This window comes from Myripristis murdjan, chromosome 6 (assembly GCF_902150065.1).
Source record: "Myripristis murdjan chromosome 6, fMyrMur1.1, whole genome shotgun sequence".
Lineage (NCBI taxonomy): Eukaryota > Metazoa > Chordata > Actinopteri > Holocentriformes > Holocentridae > Myripristis > Myripristis murdjan.
The window spans coordinates 9,933,283-9,955,520 of NC_043985.1; the positions used below are offsets into that span (position 1 = coordinate 9,933,283).

At 42.1% G+C, this 22,238-nt stretch overlaps 1 protein-coding gene across 5 annotated transcripts; it reads left to right on the top strand.

Moving 5' to 3' along the window:
* Nucleotides 1-653: 653 nt before the first annotated feature.
* On the top strand, nucleotides 654-20,965 carry LOC115360623 (paired box protein Pax-6). 5 transcript variants are annotated; one of them, XM_030053625.1, is made up of 11 exons: nucleotides 678-690; nucleotides 3,121-3,144; nucleotides 9,683-9,813; nucleotides 10,437-10,652; nucleotides 11,633-11,795; nucleotides 15,302-15,454; nucleotides 16,796-16,878; nucleotides 18,466-18,616; nucleotides 19,614-19,723; nucleotides 20,207-20,348; nucleotides 20,880-20,965. In XM_030053625.1, exons 1-11 carry the CDS (start codon nucleotides 678-680, stop codon nucleotides 20,963-20,965), a joined length of 1,272 nt encoding a protein of 423 aa, XP_029909485.1. The 5 variants fall into 5 exon arrangements, with proteins under 5 accessions (XP_029909490.1, XP_029909485.1, XP_029909488.1 ...); XM_030053628.1 differs by lacking the exon at nucleotides 3,121-3,144 and adding an exon at nucleotides 14,833-14,841 and having other exon boundaries at nucleotides 15,299-15,454; XM_030053629.1 differs by lacking the exon at nucleotides 3,121-3,144 and adding an exon at nucleotides 14,833-14,841 and having other exon boundaries at nucleotides 10,437-10,451; nucleotides 15,299-15,454.
* The last annotated feature ends 1,273 nt before the right edge of the window (nucleotides 20,966-22,238 follow it).

Consider the following 22,238-nt stretch of genomic DNA (forward strand, 5'->3'; position numbering starts at 1 on the left):
TCACAACCGCAAGCCTTCGATCTAATCATACACCCACATCAGCAAAGCCTCCAGGTTTCAGTTTTGTTTATGAAGCACAAACTGAACTGGAGTAAAAAGAAAACCTTTGCCTTGACTCTGTACAAGCTTATCTTTAACTTTAAAACCAACTGTTCCTCTCCCTGTGCATTCATGAAGTGGAGAGAGCAGAGCTGAAAATATGAGCTGCAGAAAGTTGAGTTGAAAAGACGAGACAGTGTCTGGCCGGCGTGGCCGAGTGCCAGGCAGCCGTCCAATGGTTGCTTCATATGCTAATATATGCTAATGTCCATAAAGTTATGAGCCCACAGTCCAGCGGCTCTCTGGGAGCCCAGCGCCTCCTCTCATCGCCTGTTTGATAGCACAGGATTTAAAAAAAAAAAAAAAAAAAAAATCAACATTTCTTTAGCACGTGGCTCACGAGTCAAACAGGACGGAGGCTCTGGATTTGTTTTCTCTTTGTTTGTTTGTTTGTTTGTTTGTTTGTTTGTTTGTAAAGCTGCATATGGAATTTGCTCTGACACACAGAATGTTGCTGACCTGCTGATACTGTAACTGTGCTGAATGTGTTTGTACATTATAATGACGCAATAAACTGTTATTTCTCTGCTGAACCAGATTACAGCTGTCAGACCAGCTGGGAGACGGGGGTGGCCTCCATGATGCAGAACAGTGAGTTACATCTCTAATATTATTACCATCTTTTTTTTTTTTTTTTTTTTTTTTTTTACTCTTAATTTAGTCTGTTTTCTCCCTTTATGTGCTGGAGGTGTGTCAGGAAAGCTGGGAGCGATGCAGATTTGGGTCGACTGGAGGGTCGGATGCTTTTTCTGGTTCTGGTTTCAAACAGCCCATAACTTCCAGTTCATTCAAAACGGCTTGTGCATGAAAAAGAACATGAACACACCTTCATCTTCATCTTCATCCTCATCCTCATCCTCATCCTCAGCAGCAGCAGCAGCCGTACTGCAGCTGCAGGTTATTAATGAACCACAACATTTTGTCTCTTAATGCTTTTCTTCAATTTTTAATGTAATTTTTGCTTTAACTTGGCCATCAGTATTAGAGAAATGGTTTGGGTAGTCATTCTTGTCATTTAATTAAAAAAAAAAAATTACTTATGATATGTTAAGAATTTTTCTTCTTGCTTAATAAAGTAAATGTCTAAATGGAGATTTGTAAAAATATTTAATGCAATTCAAACTACGTTTTTGCCTTTTTTCCCTTTATTTTGTCACTCAGTATTACAGAGATGACTGGTGGTAACAGATTCTAAAAACCTTTTCAAGATATATTTTAGTAATATCACTAATTTCAATTGGTTTTGGTAATCAACCATTGCCATAGTAAAACCATGATAGTACCATAAGGGTCAGTAATCAGAGTTGCCATTAAGTGCCACGGTAGAACTGTGGTTAGGACATAAAAACAAAACAAAACAAAACAAAACAAAACAAAAAACACAGGAAACCACAGTGGATTTTTGCAAGTGTGTGTGTGTGTGTGTGTGTGTGTGGCTGGGTGTGTGTGTGTGGCTGTCAGGGTGGGAGCTGCCTGTACACACACACTCAGCCACACACACACACCCTGACAGTCAGGACAGACAGAATTAGCCACTTTGGAGAAATTTGTTAATGATAACTAATCATGTTATCTCTCTCTCCACTTTTAGCTAACTCTACTCTGTACATATATTTGGAGAATAAATATATATGTACTGTTTTTAATTTCTTTTTAATTTCTTTTTTTCTTTAATTTCTTTTTAATTCATGTATTTAACAGGGCTCCCGTGCAGTTAAAATATTTGATGCACTGTGCTAAATAGTTCATTTGCTTATTATAAAATAAGGACAATCCAATGGTCCATGAAATATTAATAAGATGCTTCCACTTTATGTGAGCAGTTTGGATTTCCTTTTGGCCAACATACAGGAGTCTGACTTCAATCTCAGAATTCTGCCTTTTTCCTCAGAATTTTGACTTTATGAGATTAAAATCAGAACTTTGATCTATTCCCACAATTTTGATGTTTTCTCCTCATAACTGTGCAGTTCAACTCAGAGCTGCTTTTAATGAGGCCCTAGTCCCCTTCATATGATGGTGGTGGAGTTTTCGTGTCAGTAGACTAGAGAGGCTCGATGGTGCTCACATTTACTCCAAACCAACTTGTAAGACACTTAATAAACTGAGAGCAGAGCACTGAATGTGCCTCATAAAAAAAAAAAAAAAATCATAAAATTTCACTAAATGTTAGTCATCCATTCATAATCCGTCAGTGAAGTCAGCTGAAGGCAGCCGTGGACAGTCAAGGTGAGGATGCGGCTCGGAGGTGTGGTTGGTGCTGTATGTGGTGTGGAGCAGCAGGCCGCTCACGTCAGGCGACACAAAGCGCCTGCGTCTCTCAGCCACAAAGAGCCACAGTTAGTTTTGCCGTTTGTCTGTCAGAGGCTGTCTGGGAGGCCGGCCAGAGCTTTGTGCCTCTGCTCTGTCCCGCCGAGCCGGCCGGGGAGGAGCCAGTCAGGGCTGGAGGGGCTCCACTTAAAGGGGAGAACCTTTTTCTGTTTGATTGTTTGTTTGTTTGTTTGTTTGTTTACAGTCCAGAAAAAAAAAAAACAGATGGGGAATGAACAGATCTGATGTTCATCCTTCCACTGCATCTTTTCAATCTGCTGATTTTTCTGAGATCACAGTGAAAATATAAGAAAGATAAAGACCTCTGAGTCACAGCTGCAGATCAAACTAGAGGCAATGATTGCTCGCTTAAATATGGGTTTCTACATATGTGCAGAGATTATTATACACATGAGAAATGAGGAAGTAAACATGTGAAGTGCACAGAGACGGGAGCTGTGTGAAAAAGCCTCTCTGCCGGCCGGTGAGAGGATGACTGTCAGTCTCTGATCTGACTCATTCTGCAGCTTTTTCTTTCATTTCCATTATGCATTATCACATCATGCACCGAAAAATATTGCCAGTAATTAAGATGAACAGGATGTGAGTGGACATGGTGGAGCCTCTCTGGTCCTGGCAGTCACCACCTGGGTTTTGTTTGAGCATGAAAATGAAATACAAATGATTTCTTCTTTCTTGCTGCGGGCCAAGAGGTTTATGCCGTCTGTAACGAAGGTGTGTGCTCTACCTCTTTTTTCTCTGTCTCTTGCTTGTTTCCTCTCGCTGCACCTCTGCCCTGTCCCACGCTGCGCTGCTTCTGCTGTGTGCTGCCATATGAAAGCATCTCACCCGCTTTGTGTCGCTCTCATCTGACCGATGGCTTTGACATGTGACCCCGTCCCTCATTGTTTCGAGTGATGTCGCCCAAAATGTCCCTGCTGCCCACAGTGGGGCTCGTGGACGGAGCAGTCAAACAGTCAAAACGTTACACACACACACGAAGCTCAGTTATTATGACAAGAAGATGCATTTGTTTCATACAGGACAGTTTTACATTAATACCTTCACTAACACACACACACACACACACACCAGCACATCAGCAGACCAGCCAGAGACGTTAAAAACTCTGCAGTCTGAGTTCGACACAGCATCACTGCAAACACACAGTTTTATACACCCAGAAAAATATAGGTGCTATTTTTTTTAATATTCTTTTTTAAATATTCTCCTAAATTCTAGGCTACACACACACACACACACACACACACACACACACACACACTCACACACAAATTCATATACACACAAATATTGATAACTACAAATATATATGTACATATGTACATCAGTGTCAGTCAGTAGTTTTATCTGTACAGTTACCAAGTCAAATTTTTAATTGACATAATTTGGAAGTGAAGAACTTGGCTGTGATTTAGTCACTGAAAGGGTCTCATTTGCTCAAAGAATATCTGAATGTCTTTAAAAAAGTAGATTTTGTTTGTCTCCTGATGAAGTGGTTCCCTCTGTATATCTGAATCAAATCAAAATCTCTTCAGATTTTAGGTGATTTTATTTTAATATTCTGTAATTTGTTGATTGCTGAGAACTCAGGTTTTTACACAGTGTAGATACTTAAGATAGACACACACACACACACACACACACACACATACATACATACATATAAATTTTAATATTGTCATTTTTGTGTCTAAATATGTGACTGTCCTATTTGACAATATTAATCATCATATATTATATTTTGCTCTTGATGGGCCTGTTGTTAAGCAGCTTGAGGGGTTTTTAATGCTGACTGTATCTCCTGGGGGTCCCGAGGCTGTGATCTAAAATATGAAGAACAAACGTTTGAGTGATGTCGAAAAAAAAAAAACTTCTTGAACTTTGTGAATTGAAAATGAATTCATGTCGTTCTTGGTGCAAATTGTCTGATTTCAACTGAAGGTTGGCGAGCTGCTCCCACGGGCCTTTCTGCTCTGTGTGTGTGTGAGTGTGTGTGTTTGTGTGTGTGTGTGTGTGTGTGTGAGTGAGTGTGTGTGTGTGTGTGTGTGTGTGTGTGTGTGAGTGTGTGGGGGTGGTGGCAGTGGTGGCAATGGGGGGTAGGGGTGGGGGTGTGGGGGATGCGCACATGCATGCATGTGTGTGTGTGTGTGTGTGTGTCACAGAGGGAGTGAGCCAAATTGACTCCATATGTCTGTCTATTAATTCTTTGTCAACAGAGGGAAGCCGCGGCTCGTACCGCTGGGAAAAGGCAATGTGATTAACATTTATACGGCAAAATCACCAGCCATGATCCAACACAGAGGGACGCAAATTTAACCCCATTTGAAAGGTTTTTCACCGGCTTTGAAACAGGCCACTTAATTCCCATTAATTATTATTGTATTATTTATGGTTATTGTAAAAAAGGCATTATTCCCTTGCAGAATCTGCTGTCATGTTGGGTCAATTTAAATAAATTCAGTTTATCATCCATTTATATCCAGAAAAGAGTGTATCAACCTTTAGGGTGATTAGATCTAGATGTTAGATTAGAAATTTTTTTTATACATTGTTTTGAAAAAATACGTATTTTTTTCTTTTCCCATCCTGGTGTTTGTTTGCCCTGCAGTGATCACATCATCATGACCCGCCTGCACGCGCTGGCTGGTGGCTTCGGTTGGTTGCCCCCTTGAGACTTTTATAAATCTGCAATATGCTTTTCCCCACAGGGCCATTAACAGACAATACACAATTGATTCAATCTAAATCCCTGCTTAATCTGCACACGGCTTTATCCCGCTGCTAAATAAAACACCTCAGACCTGCAGCATTTTGGACAGCAGAAGTTACATTTCAGCCCGTCACTGCTGGACAGAAACTGCATGAGTGTACGTTCCTCATGAAATCAGAAAGCATAATAATGTAATAATTTAATAATCTAATATATAATGATAATAATAATAATATATAATAATTTAATATATCCATGTGAGAGCTGGTGGTCTGCCTCGCTCAAATCATATTAAAAGAAGTCAAAACTTTTATTGCTTCAGCTTGAAACCACTCTTTACCTGTTTTACCCTTTTTTGAAAGCATCATTTGTTTGTATTAGAGTGAATTGTGATCATTTGAGCTTTATTAGTATATGAAAAATTGAAAATTAAATATAAATTTCATTTATATTTAATTTTAGTTTAAGATTTAGTGTGCCATATATTGATAAATGTACTGCTATTTTTACTGCTTGTATTGACGCACTTCTGAAATTTGTGATACCAGCAGGAAGATAATGGAGCCTGAACCTACACAGTGATAACAGTCAGTCTTTATGATGGCAAACACTAAGGTCCTACTACTATTACTACTACTACTAATGTATTATGATTATGATTATGATTATTATTGTTATTATTCCATAGCTGGACTGGATCCATCGAGTGCCTGAGAAGGTCAAGTGTTTATGCCGGTGAAGTCATCTGTGATCAGGTGATGTAGGCTGTAGGCCCAGTGTAAAAGGCAGGTGCACCCAGGAAACATCTTCTTTCCATTTTCTTGTGTTCAGGTCAATTGCAGGTCGTATTTTCTGGGTCAGCAATAATCTGGGTGTAATGCTAGCTGGTGTTAGCTGTGGGTTTCGCTGGTAGACTTGTGACCTGTCACAGTTGGAGCTATGCTTTTTGCCGTCTAAAGACTTCCAACCTTTCAGTTTGCTGTCCCTTCATTTGGACACAAAGCCCGGTTTGCTAAAAGGAGAGAGAAATGTGTTAGTTTAGCAGCATGAAGACAAAGTGTATTGCTGCAGGTGTTTGCCCATTTACAGTAGTAATAGAGTGATTATCAGCTGCTTAGTTGAGCTTCATTTTAGCAAAACATCCAAGCACAGCCTTACATCAAGTTTTCTAGATGTGCTACATGCCCCGATCCCCCTCAACCTGTGGATGGCCATGAACAATGCCTGGCATGTCTGGGTCCTGGGTGTTTGGGCAAACACTGGCTGGACACTGGCAGATCTCGAGAAACATGTACCTGATTCTCACCTGCCACCAAGCTGCAATTTCGTCACCCAGAATGCACCCACAACATGGGGGAAGAGCTAGCTATGACCCTCCTCAGAAGAAGCAAAAGAAGGAAGACCCTTTTGCCAGTCAGGTTAATAACGTCTTTAGAATTTGCAGATATTAAGGGTCTCCTCCTCAACCTGCAGCCATCTAGTGCTGAGCCTTCTGCTGCTCCAGCTACCATTGTCCTTGAGTATCCTGGTGAAGCTCAGTCTCTTGAATGTTTCTCATCAATGCAGTTGGAGGAAGCTTGAGATGAAGAGGATGAAGCACCTGTGGAATTACCTCTAGCAAAGTACATTTCTGAAGTGAGCCACTCCAAAGTCTGCTTTAAGGTTCCTCCCTTGTCCCCTTGCACTGGGAAACTGCAAAGGTGCTGGTCAGACCCGAAGTTACTTGACTGCTGGGCCTTGGCAGCAATCTGCAGTCAAATGTGGAGGCTGCTGTGGGCTTTCTGATAGTTTTTTCATATGAGGCTTTCAAAGCGGATGCAAGCTGTCCCCAGCCACAGTGTTGTATTACAAGTGATTACATCAGAAGGCCTTATAAAACAGCAGCTTGGACGGGTTGCTTCGGAAATTCACTTAATACATAAACCATAATATTGGCTCTGTCCCAGATGTTGTGTGTGCCAGGTGTTGATCCTTTAGCTTAGTCTCAATAATGCTTTGTTACAAGAATTTGCTTTCATGCCCAGGTAGCTTGGCAGACTCATGTAGGGGAGCTCTCAGGACTCTGCCAGTGGTGCCAGGACAGGTGTTTGGCCAGGCCAGACCCTGGAGTGCAGTGTCCAAGTGAATCATGCTAACAGGCAGTTTGCTGACCCACACTAAGATTCTCCCGCACAACCAAAAGATATTTACTGGTAGGGAATAGTACTCAACTTCAAGCTTGCCCTGGTCCCCAACCAAGACCTTGGCCTGCCCCTGATGAGGTCATTCATCAGCTCATCCCAGCTCAGTTCAGCAATCATTCCTGGAGACAAGGAACTGGGCCTCAGGGCATCATCCCTCCAAGACCCCCTAAGGTTTTGGGGGCAGACAAAGACTCAAAGTCGGCAGTAGGACACTTATCCAAGCTGCACCTCAGTTGTTGGAAAACATCTACACTGGACTCTTGGATGATTCTGTCCCAGCGGTACAGGCTTCAATTCTGCCACCAAGGCATGACAACAGACTTGAACCCTGAGAAGACTGTAGCATTAAATCACAAGTTCTCCTGCAGAAATATCCCATAAAACAGCTGGATCAAGCTTCATAGCTTGGTGGATTCTACTCGCACTTCCTGAACCTAAATAAAAGGGGTAACCCTCGCCCAATCCTGGATCTGAAACCTCTGAAAAGGTATTTGAAGCTCTTCCCTTTTCACATACTTCATACAGTAGCTGTCCTTCAGGCTGTGTCAAAGAATGGTTGGTTCACAAGGATCAACTCTAAAGGAAGCCTATTTTCCTGTACCCATAAAACCCGAGCTTTGCTTTCGAGGAGAAGGTTTGCCAGTTCAAGCTGCTCCCATTCTGACTTCCACTTTTCCCACCGTATCTTTACAAGGAGGGTGGCAGCAGTGGTTCTGTCAATGACTGGCCAGGATGTTGCCAGTCATGGGAGCAGGAATTGAAGGAGACAGAGGTTCTGATATCCCTAAGGACAAAACTTACAGTCAACTTCAGGGAGAATTCCTCAGTGCCTCAAAGGAAGAAGTTCAGTGGAGTTGTGCTCAACTCTTAGCTGATGACAGCCAATCCCTCTGCATGCTGCATCAGCAACACTCTGTTGTTTATCAGCCCATTCAGGAAGGACGGAGTTTGTCCTGAGCGTCTCTGGGACTACTGGGCATTCTTACAGCAGCATCTCTAGTGGTTCCTCTATTGCACCGGTTCCAGATTTGTATGAACGGTCTGGGCTTGGGCCCCATGACACCTCCCCGTCAGGGTGGCAAGCTGTTTGACCCAAATATGATGGGGCCCGGGGCCACTGACAGATTCAGGCTGGGCTTCAGGCTGTGACAGCACTAGTTTGGGCTCAGATTATAAAACAAAAATCTATATCTCTCTGTCTCTCACTCTCTCTCTCTCTCTCTCTCTCCCTCTCTCTCTCTCTCACACACACACACACACACACACACACACATAAACAAACACACTTGTCACTTGTTCCTTCACTCTTCATGATGATTCTTGTGACTTTCTGCAGGAGACAGACTTCAACCATCTTTATCATATTTGACTTTTTTTATCAGGATGTTTTTCATTTTTTGTAAGTTTTTATTTTTTTATGTGTTAACAGCTGCATTGAAACCGTAGCATTGAACCTACAGGCCTTTCTCCATAAAATACTGGCCCATTGGACTGCATTTTCTGGAGCACAGAGACATAGCCATGCTCTCTGCTGAAGCTTTGGATTGTTAAATTCATGTTCACCCCACAGTAGTGTTCACTCTGTGCTGAACCATGCTGTCTTACCTCAGGCTATATAGTCAGATGAAGGGACTAAAACTACCTCCGTTGGGGTTTCCATTGTTTGTGCATCTAACCTCACTAAAATGTAAGCAGTCATGGAGCTATAAGGTGCCTTTGATAAAAATGTCCATCAAATAGCAAACACAGTGTTAAGCTGGATAAAGATCATGTCATGTTTTCGAGCAGGAAGAGGACATGGTTTTGTCAGACGGTGACATCGGTTGACAGTGAAGGGGCTGTCAGACTCAGATTGTGTATCTGTGCACCAGGTGACAGATGCTTTGCAGTAGATTGAAATTGTCTGAACATGACAAGAAAATGACATAAATATAATGGATTTGTAAGACAGATACTAAGGTTGTAAGGTAATGACAGAAGAGAAGAATTTTAGTGCTCACAGCTCAAAAATGTTAGGCACTAATGGGGTTTTGTTTCACCTCCTTCCAACCACTGCTCCTCTCAGCTCCACTCTGTGTCCTCACCTTCCTCAAACTGCCGTGTCTCTTGCTGCTCATTTCATCTTCTGTTTTCTGATTATTGTGTGACATTTTTGTTTTAGTTTTGTTGAGTTGTTCCATCTCTATAATGTTTACACTGAAGCAAAGCAAAATAATAATCTAATGAAACCGTTTTTCTTTGCTGGTGCATGTGTGTGTGTGTGTGTGTGTGTGTGTACATGTGTGTGTGTGTGTGTGTGTGTGTGTGTGTGTGTGTGTGTGTACGTGTGTGTGTGTGTGTGTGTGTGTGTGTATAGGTCACAGTGGAGTAAACCAGCTGGGAGGTGTGTTTGTGAATGGCAGACCTCTACCTGACTCTACCAGGCAGAAGATAGTGGAACTGGCTCATAGCGGAGCTCGACCATGTGACATCTCCAGGATACTACAGGTACATGTTGACCAACTTTCCTGTATTTATTGTTGTAGGTATTGATGATTGATGTCCAGAGTCCTGTGTTACGGCTGTGCTGCTGTGGTGATGACTGTAAAGATAAATCCGTCACAAAGTCACCAAAAGATATTGTTTTAATGTTACTATAAACCACTAGCCTCAGGCCACTGGCACTGGGCTCTCTGCTGTACGGCCCAAAGTAAATGCAGTTTCAAACAAGGTAGATTGTGGATTCCTGATCGTGTTAACATGAGTTTACAGCTGGGCATTTACATCCCACACGGCTCGCCAAGTCTAAATGTCTTAAAAATTTATTAGATTTACTGGAATATTTATTTGCAGACACCAGCTAACAGGGGGCAAGGTCTAGAAAGTTGAATGTCTGATTTTTTTCAGAAGTAACCCACTGGAGACTCATAGTGGTGATGGCCACTAGACGTTTCCAGAGATGGGACAGAACTAACCTAATGGAGAATAAACTTACTCATTCTATCGACATCTTTATCTTTTGTTTATTGGAGACCAGCTGACAGTGCAAACACCGAACACCGAACGTTAGTCACAGTAAACCACAGAGCTATGATAAACGTGTGTGATTTGTGTTTGATGTCTTTGTCCAGGTCTCTAACGGATGTGTGAGTAAGATCTTGGGCCGGTATTACGAAACGGGTTCCATCCGACCCCGGGCCATCGGAGGGAGCAAACCCAGGGTGGCGACACCGGAGGTGGTGGGAAAGATCGCTCAATACAAGAGAGAGTGTCCATCCATCTTCGCCTGGGAGATCAGAGACCGGCTGCTGGCAGAGGGCGTCTGCACTAACGACAACATTCCCAGTGTAAGTTGGTACTACACTGGGATGGTACCGTCTAATCCTACCTCACAGGAGTTTGTCACGAAAGTCATGAAATTTAATCTACAAATTTGTGTCTGTCCACACGGTATGGAAGGGCGCAAGGGAGTAATTTTGTCTAGAGCGCCAACACAGCTAAAGCCGGCACTGGCTAGCCAACAAAGCATATATCCAGGTGAGGAAAGGTTACATTTAGGCATAAAAACACCTGGTTAAGGTTAGGAAGAGGTCAGGTTTGGGCATAAAAATCCAAAATCTGGACACCATGAAAACCACCACCACCCCACACCCTGCCACCACCAGGAGCCTCCTAATGTGGACTGTTTTATTCTACCTCCCGATGTGTGGTGCAGGCACAAAATACACCACCAACTGAAATGTGTTTCCTTTAAAGTTGTGCTGACTGTCATGAAAAAATGGAAATTTCATGTCCAAATGTAAAGATTTCACTTTCATGATGTATCATGAGCTGCCGTGACACCGGGCTGATAATTTAATGATGCTACATCATGTAAATGTAAAACTAAAATGCTGAGACTCTGACATGACAGTGACATAAAACTAATGTGTTAGATATCAAATTACTGGTTTATTGTATTTATCTTTGTAAGTCTTCAATGTTTTTCTTCATGGGCATTATAAGTTGGATGTATTCATGCTGACAGTGGCATTAATGGATTGGTTTGGTTTTTGGTTAAGTTCAGCTCCAGTTCAGCAGCATAATGCTGTTTGCTCACATCATGTTACTTATTCCTTGTTCAAAGAAACAATCACATTTTATTCATTTGTTTCTCTTTAGGCTGTCAAATATTGTTAGCAAAGGTTTAAAAAATACTGAAAATAAAAATATTACAAGAGAAAGTTTTTCTTCTCCTCTTCGATGTCTGATGTAATGGTTTCACTCTCTTCACGCTGAAGCAGCAAAATGCTGAATATGTTGCTGTGTTTGATAATTGCATCACCAGGTATCGTCGATAAACCGAGTCTTAAGGAACCTGGCCAGTGACAAGCAGCAGATGGGGGCGGTGGGGGCTGAAGGCATGTTTGACAAACTCAGGATTCTCAATGGACAAAGCAATTGGGGCGGACGCTCGGGGTGGTACCCTGGTACTACACTAACAAGCTCTGGTAAGAAACTAACCACTACTATCTGTACGGCTGTATCAACTCTTTTAAAACCAACTGCTACTACCACTTTTATACTAACTAGGTCTAACAAGGCAGGAGACTTTCAACTACTACGACTGCTGCTGTGAGATGACACAGACCTGTCACTGCACTAACCCTAACTCCCAGTAGGAAACGACTAATCAGACCCGCTACTGAGCCAAACCGGAGGCCGTTTTTTTTTTCTACAGCCGGTCGGTGGCCGGCTCCTCGCAGCTCCAGGGGTTTCTGAGGCATAGATTTTCCTGTCTGACCACAATCCGAACCCAAATGACCAAATTTACCCCGACACCTGACGAGGATGTATTTTTTTAGCAAGAGGTCAGAGGTGAATGAATGCAATAAGTAAGCAAAGTGTGGAAAATTATTTTACTAAAGTATGTAGTTATTCTCGTGATATGAAACCTGATGATGTACTCATTTTACTAAAAATATATCATTATTATTATTTAGTAGAGATGCGGTTGGTGAATGCATTTCTGCTGTCGTATGTGTAGTCATGTGCAGTGAAAAGGCTCCTTTAGAGACTTAACTACCACTGCTATTACTGTTACTTTACAGCAGCTCTGCTAGGAATAAGAAAGTAAATACTACAACTACTGCAGCAATACCCCGGACTACACTAATCAGGCCGGTACGAGGCTAACTAGTACTGCTACTACTAAAACTACTAGCCTGCTGCTGTACCATGGTACTACACTGGGGACCAGTGTCCAAATGCAGGATGAGTTCCTGTCTACATCAGTGTTTTGTTACGGGTGAAAATATGAGTCATTCAAACTTCAACTCTGTCAATTTCAGTTTCACAGTTTCCAAAATTTAATTTGATCAGTTGCATATGTTTATCTTGGAAATCATTTTGACTGAAAAAGCACAGAAAAAAAACATTCAGCCAAGTACAAGTATGTCACAGTTAAACATTTAAATAACGTCATTCACTTATTAAAATTTCATACAAAAGGATAGACAGGAGAGACATATTTGGATGTTTGTAACAAAATCCAATAAAATAATTGGTGCTTGAACCAATGAAATATTGTCAGCCCTCGCTATTATTACTGCTACTGCTGCTGCTTCCCTATATTGTGTTTGTGTGTTTATGTGTGTGTGTGTGTGTGTGTGTGTGTCGGTGGGTGGGAGGCTGGGTGTTGTCTCATCTGTGTCTGCTTCTGCCTGACTGACTGTGACACTGAGCAAAAGCTTCATTCTGTTTTCCAGTGTCTGTCTGCTGGGGATAATGAATAATTAGGCTAGCACCACAAATAGCCTGCAGTCTGCAGGGAGCTGGAGTCGACCTCCTGTCTGCTCACATATTACATAGATCAGCACTAAGCTGCCGTGTGCTGACAGCGGTGAGTGACTTCTGGCACATGCATGAGGGAATCACCAGAGGCCATGTGCATCTGCATCGACACCACAGGACTAACCTGAGAGATCAGTCCTGCATTAGTTTCTTCCCCAGTATAATGTCTCACCTGCCCATCTCTCACCTGTCTCAAACCCCTTGATGTGCATTTTTTCCCATTCCAGATATCTTCAAAACTGAATATTTAGAACTAGAGTTGTTCCGACTGTGAGAATGAGTTGGACTGAAATAATCTACTTATTTCTGTTCCCAGAATTGATCAAATTGGACTTAAAATAAATAAATGTTTTCTTGAGGTCTAACTTCAATTTAAGCCACAATCTAAATATTCTTTTGACTATGAAAATTTGTAAACGGTTCACCTACATAGATATGTACACTTTGACTTTTGTGCGCCTTTTGTGATCAGTTGTACTGTGTTACCGCTGACCAAGAATAAACAACGCAGAGAAATAGAGAAATATCAAATATTTTACAGTCTCAAGGATCCAGTCTGCCTTACTGCTTCACTTTGAGAATGAAAATCTGTGACCAACAGTGTGTGAGTGTCCAGGAGAGAAGCCAAACTGCTTTAGCCCAAGTTGTCCTCTGGTCTTCTAGTTTCTCTTTCTCTCTCTCTGTGTGTGTGTGTGTGTGTGTGTGTGTGTGTGTGTGTGTGTGTGTGTGTGTGTGTCCTGTATTTGTCTTGATCCTCTGTCTATGTGCATGCATGCGTGAGTGTGCATGTGTGTGGCTGCTCTGTATTTGCACACCAAACGTACTGGCAGTGCGCCCGGTTGGCATAGTAAAACGCCATTTAAATGCCGAAATCAGCCGGGTCATACCCCTTCACCTTGCTTAGTGAAGGCAGCCAGACAAACACAAAGCACATGGCTGACAACAACAAGGTGTAGGGACTATTGAAGCTATTACCTTACATGCAATGTTCTTTTCTGACTTTGGATTTTAGTATGAAAAGAAGAGAATACGGTTGGGTTAAAGGTCCCACATCTCCACTGTTTGCCTTAACCATATCTGAAGCGTGTCTATTAAACTCTCCTGTCATGGTTTTAAGAATAAAACTTGTGCTCATTGGTTGTACTCTGCTTTTCTGAACACCTCTCCTCTCTGTGCCTGTGGTTTTGTGTCAAAATATTTGCAGACAACTGTGATTTTACTGCCAGGCCTACGAATTTGTTATGAGGTTTAAAGGCTATTTGTACCACAACAATTTTGAAACATGTCAATAATAAATTTATTAATTACCACTCTGAGCTTCTCCCCAGCCATCATGTGAGGGAAGCTCCTTTGAGCTTCTTGTATCATCATCAGTATCATTCAGTCACTAACCAAAGCTTGTGAGCATCAGGTCAGGATCTGATCCAATGGACCAACTATGAGTACTTGGTTATTCCTCGTGAATTCAAGCATTACTAAATGAGGTGTTCAAAGGCAGGGTTGTCCAGTCCCATCCTCTGTCTGGCAGCATTCGGATGGACTGTACAGGAGTGGCCACAGAGCTACCAGCCACAAGGACAGTTTCTTGGATTCATCACTATCAGTCAGTATGTCTGCACAACAGCCAACCTCTTGGAGGCACACTTAGCTTTGGTTGAAGTACACACACAACTCCTCCTTTCTGCCCAGGAAGAGGAGCTCAAAGTATTTTTGGCCAAGGCCTTTGTCCAGAACTGCTACTGGACTTGTAGGGCCTGTGTCCTGCTGCCCCATTCCTCTGCCTGCTATAAGCACCAGTCGGACTGTCACGGGTCCTCGACTGAGCCAGTTCCACCCACAGTCTACCACTGCAGGTGAAGAACTTCGCTGCTGTCTGGTTGAACCTGCCCTGCACCTTCAGGAGGGTCCATCCAATATTCACGTCTCCCAGATCAAGCGACTTGTGCAGAGTGCTTCTGATTTTCTTGTTCCATATTGAATTTTGCAGCTGATAACAAGTTAAAGGAGAGATTTTGTCTGTCTATCTGGCATTCATCCCTTCCAGATTTACTCTCAGCGTGTATAATGTAGTTCATGTTTTTCACACGTCTTTCCCTTTCTGTCCGTCCTTCCTTCCTTCCTTCCTTCCTTCCTTCCTTCCCTCCGTCCTTCCTTCCTTCAGCAGAATGTCCTCCAGTGGCAGGAGGAGAGAACACCATCTCTGTGACCTCTAATGGTGAAGACTCTGAAGAAACTCAGATGAGGCTTCAGCTGAAGAGGAAACTCCAGAGGAACAGAACGTCTTTCACACAGGACCAGATAGAGGCACTGGAGAAAGGTAATTATGCTTATTAGAACGTTGCATACAAATGAAATTAGAATAGGCAAACTATAAAATAAATTACAGTAAGGGCAGGTCAGTGTTCGGTTGTTTATCTTGTTCTTTAAACCAACAGGTATGTCTACCTCTGAGGTTCCAGATGAAATACATGCCAAGCATTCCCTAATTCAAATCAGTTTCCATCAATTTAAAATGACTATTATGTTGTACACAGGGGCACACTGACTCCTGAAACATTCAAGCAAGGGAGGAAAGGAGCAGCAATTATATAAAACAACAAATAGCTCAACAGTGCAAAAGGGTGTCAATTATTCACCCATGTCATTCATTATGTTGTGTATGCAAAGTCAGCAGATTATGAATTGTATTCATAGTCTGTATGATTTGTCTGAATATTTGCTGCACATTTATGTATGAGACTCCAAAACTCATGTGTAAAGTATTTTGAGTATTGATTCAAGAACTTTATTGTCACTGTTCTGGCAAAATTAAACTACAGTTGTCAACATTAAAACGAGGCATTTATCTTTAAAACTTCACACATGCTTATTTTTAGAAGAAGAAAAAAGAGATAAAATTACAACAACTAAAGACATCAGTAGCAAAAGCGCAGTAAAGGTTCAGTGTGACAGATGCAGATATACAGAAGTATTGCACATAATCAGCGTATTGCACGTACTCTTTTAACAGAAATGGAACAAAAAATGAACAGAAACACATATATGCAAATGTACAGAAATACTTCACATAATCAGTGGTGTGTGAAGATGTGTAAGTAGATAGAAAGAAGTGAATGTATAAGTGTACAAAAATACTGTAAATCAGTGGCTGAAATGACATGTTGGTAAATACTGTGCATGCAAAAACTGAACAAGTAATGAGAGAGATAATGAATGCATGCAGATATACAGACACGGTGCTATGCATACACAAGTCCACTGTCATTCACTGCCATGCATGTCTACTCTGCAGCCATGTAGGTCTTGTGTGGGAGTGTGTTCAACAACATTTCTCATCATATTTATTCTGTCTTCAATTATTTATTCTGTTGTTTTTGGATGTTTGAAAGGAGTCAACTCAGCCATTTCACCAAAAAGTAGCTATGACCAGTGCAACTTAAACATAATATTTATGTTGGACCAACTTGTGGTTGATTGCATTCTTTTCAGATGCAAAATGTCTGTCTATAATGGTGGTTTATCAAAACTATGAAGAAAAAAGTGACCTACAGAAGCTTTACATATGAAAAGACTCTAAATGGTAATATATATCAATATATCAATTAGAGCATATTTAAAAAAACATTATGATGGATTTTTTTTTTTCCTTCGGTTTCAGAATTTGAAAGGACTCACTATCCAGATGTGTTTGCCCGAGAACGCCTTGCTGCCAAAATAGACCTTCCTGAGGCACGAATACAGGTCATTTCTATTTTTTCATGGACTATATTTACAGGTTTACCTGTGTGTGTGTGTGTGTGTGTGTATGTAACACCCCAGTTCAGTTGAATGGAATGGGCAAAAGACAACAGGCCATACGTTTAAAAATCACAATGTTTTATTGGATTGCTTCAAATGAATAAATAGAGCTAAAGTGCGGCCTGAAGCTGAGGAGCTAGCAGTCAGTCAGTCAGTCAGTCAGTCGGTGTGGTGGGGAGGAGGAGGATGTCTGTTGCTCGGTATGATCAACTTCTCTGTGCTTTGCCCGGCTGTGGCAAAGCCAAACCGTCACGCCCGAGGGCTGCTCGCTGTGATTCTTGGCTGTGATTTCTGAGCTAATCAACATAAAGCGTAAAGAAGAATGGTTTGGTACGCCTGCACAGGGGAGGACATGTTAAACTGCCTGATATCCAAACATACACACATCTGTACCTGCACATGAGAGAGGACGGCCCGGCACATTGATCAGATTCCACAGAAGGCAGATCACACCTGTGTCCCGTGTCCCATCACAGGTCACCCGGGCTTTTTTTCTTTCTTTCAAAAACAGTCCTTGCTCAAGTCACTTTGCTTGTAATAGAATAATGTATTCCATCTTGCCTTTTTGGTTTGCATCTTATGTATGATCAGCCTAAAACAAATTAAAACTGTTTAAAAATAGGGACAGGAATTAACTTATTTAAAATATTTAAAAGATCACTTCTCTCTCCTGTTACTCTCCTCTGTCGCTGTGCTGTCGTGTGCTACAGGTGATCTCCAGATGCATCGCATTTGATGAGTCCACCAAGAGAAAAATGGAGTTACACCCTAAAACAACAAAGCTGCACCAGAGTCACAATGACTGCGTTTACATGTACTAAATAATCTGATTATTGGCCTTATTCTAAATAAGACAACAGTCTGATTAACCTGTTTACTTGGTTGTCTTATACAACTATCTCAGTCATACTCCTTTTTCCATGCTTTAGAGCATCGCCGGCTTTAGCCTGGCTTTACCGAGCATTCATTCATTTTCAAACCACTTATCCTTATTAGGATTGGGGGGGGGGGGGGCTCCGAACGGGTTGCCTGTCCATCACTGGGCAAGATATGTTCCTATTCCCAGAAAATATTTAGCGTGCACTGTTTCCCGCCTCACCCAGAAATGGTTTGGATTAATTCCTTTTGTTGTCGAGGCGCGAGTTCCCAGATTCACCATGAAAGTCACTAAAAGAGCGTGTGTGTGTGTGTGTGTGTGTGTGTGTGTGTGTTGCAATCTGCTGCAAAACCTCCAGCAGGATGTCATGTTTGATTAAGACGCACACAAACTAAAATACTCTGCAACAAGCCGACTAACGCTGGAATGCTCCACATCTTAAACACAGTGTCGCTTTGTCCGACTCTGACCTTATCTGGGTTAACAAAAAAGCTGTTTACATGTTTACATGGACTTTAGTTATTTATTGTCTGCCTTGGGTTCATATCAAAATATTGCTGTCCATGTGAATGTGGTCATTGTAAATCTGTCTAAATGACAATCCTGTTTTTCAGCAGTGCTCATGTTTTAGGCTGAAATTTTTGTGTGTGCAGGTTTGGTTTTCCAACAGACGAGCAAAGTGGAGGAGAGAAGAGAAGCTGAGAAATCAGCGACGTCAAGCTTCCAGCTCGTCCAGCCACATCCCCATCAGCAGCAGCTTCAGCACCAGTGTTTACCAGCCTCTGCCTCAGCCCGCTACCACAGGTAGGGAAGAGACCACAAGTACACATGTGACTGCTTTTTATAGAATTTAATGAAACAGTAAACAATGATTTTAACACAGTGCACAGTGTAATCCTCATCTTGCGTCTCAGAGATTCTTTCTGACAGGTTTTTGATTACAGTCAGCCCACACATTTTATGCAGCAGAAATAATTCACTGTTCTGTGTAAAGACACCATGATCCAGTCTGAAGACACCAAACCTCAATCCACTTAATGTCAAAGACTACAGACCTGTCTCTGAACCTCCTTTCATCAGCATGCTCCTTCAACAATAAGAGCTCTCTTCTTAAGGGTTCAGGTTAAAGGTTCAGGCAGGTCAGGGAATTAAAGTATTCAAGTGTGTGAGCAGAAAGACTAAATACAATATAAAGTGAGTGAGCATTTCTCAAAAACCACTAGTTCATGGCTTCTATAAAAGTTGAACAGAAAGGAAGTGCGCATTAGCATCCAATTCTGCCTCAAGGGAACACAGCTTGGGAATGGAGACAGAAAGCTCCATGAAATTTCCTGCCTCTGTAAGAGATATAATTACTCCTGTAGTAGTTATGTTAATAAGAAATTATTTTCTTTTGATTCATATTAATATTACCATACCACTATGTTAGCAATTGTTTACATTGGCAACATTTTTTTCTTCTAGTTTGGCACATGAGGCCGTCCTGGTCAGTCTCTGCTGGGATGGTGACGATTGGCCTATGGGGGGCGCTGTAATCAGCCTGCAAGGTCTAAGGCTCAGCCCTGCCATGCTCTTACAGACATGAACAGTATCTGGACATGCTCAGCATGTTCGCCCCTACAATGCTCTTTTTTAGGATTTTCTGATAAACCTTTAGAAAAAATGCCATTAACATTTCAGATTTGAAAAAAAGTTTTAAAAACTGTCTTTAAAATCATGACAAAGAAATTAATCCACTTGTATATATACAGGTAACATTCTCTTCTTTCTTCTCTTGTTTTATCCCTTCCTTTCTGTCCAGTTTCCTTCTCCTCAGGATCGATGTTGGGCCGGTCGGACTCGGTTCTGTCCAGCAGCTACGGCCTGCCGCCCGTGCCCAGCTTCAGCATGGCAGCGAGCCTGCCCATGCGAGTAAGATCCTCAGGATGATACAGGATTGTTGCCATTATACATGACATATTACATTATGATGGTGATTATATATTATTTCACATGATGTTTACATGTGGTTTCATGTTATTTTATACAGGAGAAGAAACAAAGAGCTCAGCCAGGGGCTTAAACTACACACACTGTTACTGCTGTGTAAACTAGGGGTGGTCACCCTGTATGATCTGCATGCTCCCCAGCTGGGACACCTGCACTCACTGTAGATGTAAACTAATATTAAAAAATTATTCAACAGACTCCAGATAATCTCCCGCTGTGACAGATACATGTCCAACAATGATATGTTTTGTGCCAGCATCTAATCGATTGTACCATCTGCGATATTCACACCAGCAATAATCTGCTCCTGCTTTCCTTCAGGAGCTGGATTTTACAGGCACCTCATGGGTCATCAGGGTATTAAATTACAGTGAATTAATGGGTGATATTAATTCATATTTTCAGGCATCAGGTCAGACCTCTTACTCTTGCATGCTGCCCACCAGCCCAACAGTAAACGGGAGAAGTTATGAGACATACACCCCCCCACACATGCAGCCACACGTCAACAGCCAGTCAATGAGCTCCTCGGCAACAACATCAGCAGGTAAGGAGTTAATTACCTTCCACAGCTGATTTTCACCTGAACGCTGTGCAGAGCTGTTTATATTCTAAGATTGTTTCCTCTCATGGCCTAAGGACACTTTCCAAGAAACTTTGTAAAAATTTGACAATCAGCCCATGACCTTTTCATTTCAGGTATATTTCAACAACAGCAAATATCAAAAAATCAAAAAATCATTCAGTGTCCAAGTCCCTGCTGGACGAGTGAATGAGTGCAGTGATACGCACCTTTACCTGTTTCTGTTTGCTCAGAGCTGCAGGGCGCTGCATCAGAACCTGCAGTGTTTTCAGGAGGCTTTGTGATTAGTGGACTTTCAGTGCCATCTGCTCCAGCCCACACATTTTCTATGGGGCAGATCCCATGAGCACATTTGCTGTGTTTGATGAAAACGTCCCTGCATGATCAGTAAAGCTGCCCTGCCTGTTCTCTCCAGTACTGTAAACCTGTTTTTCTGTTGTGTCATGGCTTTTTTGTAAATGTATTCTAATGGTGTCTTTGTGTTACCTGTGTCAGGTCTGATTTCCCCTGGAGTTTCAGTTCCAGTCCAAGTTCCAGGAAGTGAAGCAGACATGTCACAGTACTGGCCACGCCTACAGTAACCTAATGTCTGACGGCCCGCCACGCCTACAGCAGTGTGACTCCACTTACGGTGATGTCAGTACCACGGCTCCAGCCTGCAGTGATGGGTCATCAGCCTGTGACAAATCCTTGCTCACCTCCCTGAGAAACAGCTTGGGATGTCCAAGAACATGGTTGAAGCTTGAACACAGAAAAACTCTTGATAGTGGTTGCAAGACAATTTTGAAGCCAAATTCTTGAGACAAGGAGGGCAGAAATCTTTTGGACACACGACCTGTTGCAGAATTTTAACACACAGTAAGCCAACACACTAACTCCTGGTAGGTAAAGCTGGACTGTACTGAGGTGCCCTGTCTTCACATCATCATGTTCTGCTCCAGTTTAAAAGCCTGGCAGGTTACCGGTGTACTGGTACACTGGTGAGGAGCTGGACTCAGGTCAGTGGGCTGGTAAAGCAGAATGTTAAAGGCTACCCTGGCTCTCCCTTTCTGAGACTCTCCTTATTTTGCAGTTTAATTTGAACAGAATTTCAATCTTCTGAGGAGGTTTTAATTATTGGATCATTTGACCACCATCGTTGGCTTGCAGGTTTTCAGACTACTGACAGCTGAAGGACAGAATGGTAACAAGCCTAAGAAAGTCAGCGGCCTCTGTCCACTGAAACCCTCAGTGGGAAGAAATATCAGGATACTTCTCCTACCTGCAGTGGCCAATAGAGCCCCCTGTGCTGTAAACTGAGCACAAGGCAAAGCAAAACATGCACCAGCTTCCAGAATGTAAAAAACACACAACCACCAACTTGATAGTGGGCAGTTTTATGGAAATGTGCTGCAAAATGAGGAAACACAAGCACGTTGAAAAACACATAATTTGACTCTGTGACCTTGCAGAATGATAAAGTCATGAACGTCTCTGACAAGGCTTTAAAATCTTTAAGTCTAAATCCACCTGTCGTACTCTGTAGGTGGTGACTTCACCTGGCACCAAAGAACTGACTCCCTGCTTTCCCTGATTTGAGGTCAGGCTTCAGAAAGATTTGGGTTTTGGATTTAGTTGCTCTTTAAGACAGATCGGAATGAGGGAAAGAGGTATAAAAATGGGGAAAATGGGGTGAGGGGGGGGGGGTATGTTTCCTGCTATCTGTGGAACATGAAAAATTAGTTAGTTATGCCATACCTCATTCCTTGCTGATGCTGATTAGAAGCATTAAACATACGGCTCTACTCTGATGCTGCTACTAATAGTCTTTAGATTTATTGAGCTGATTGACTTGATCAAACACATTAACAACAA

What these genes read in the sequence shown, in the direction of transcription:
- LOC115360623 (XM_030053625.1), top strand. An exon ending in ACATCTCCAGGATACTACAG is followed by an intron (nt 9,814 to 10,436) that starts GTACATGTTGAC and finishes GTCTTTGTCCAG; the next exon opens with GTCTCTAACGGATGTGTGAG. An exon ending in TTCCTGAGGCACGAATACAG is followed by an intron (nt 16,879 to 18,465) that starts GTCATTTCTATT and finishes TTGTGTGTGCAG; the next exon opens with GTTTGGTTTTCCAACAGACG.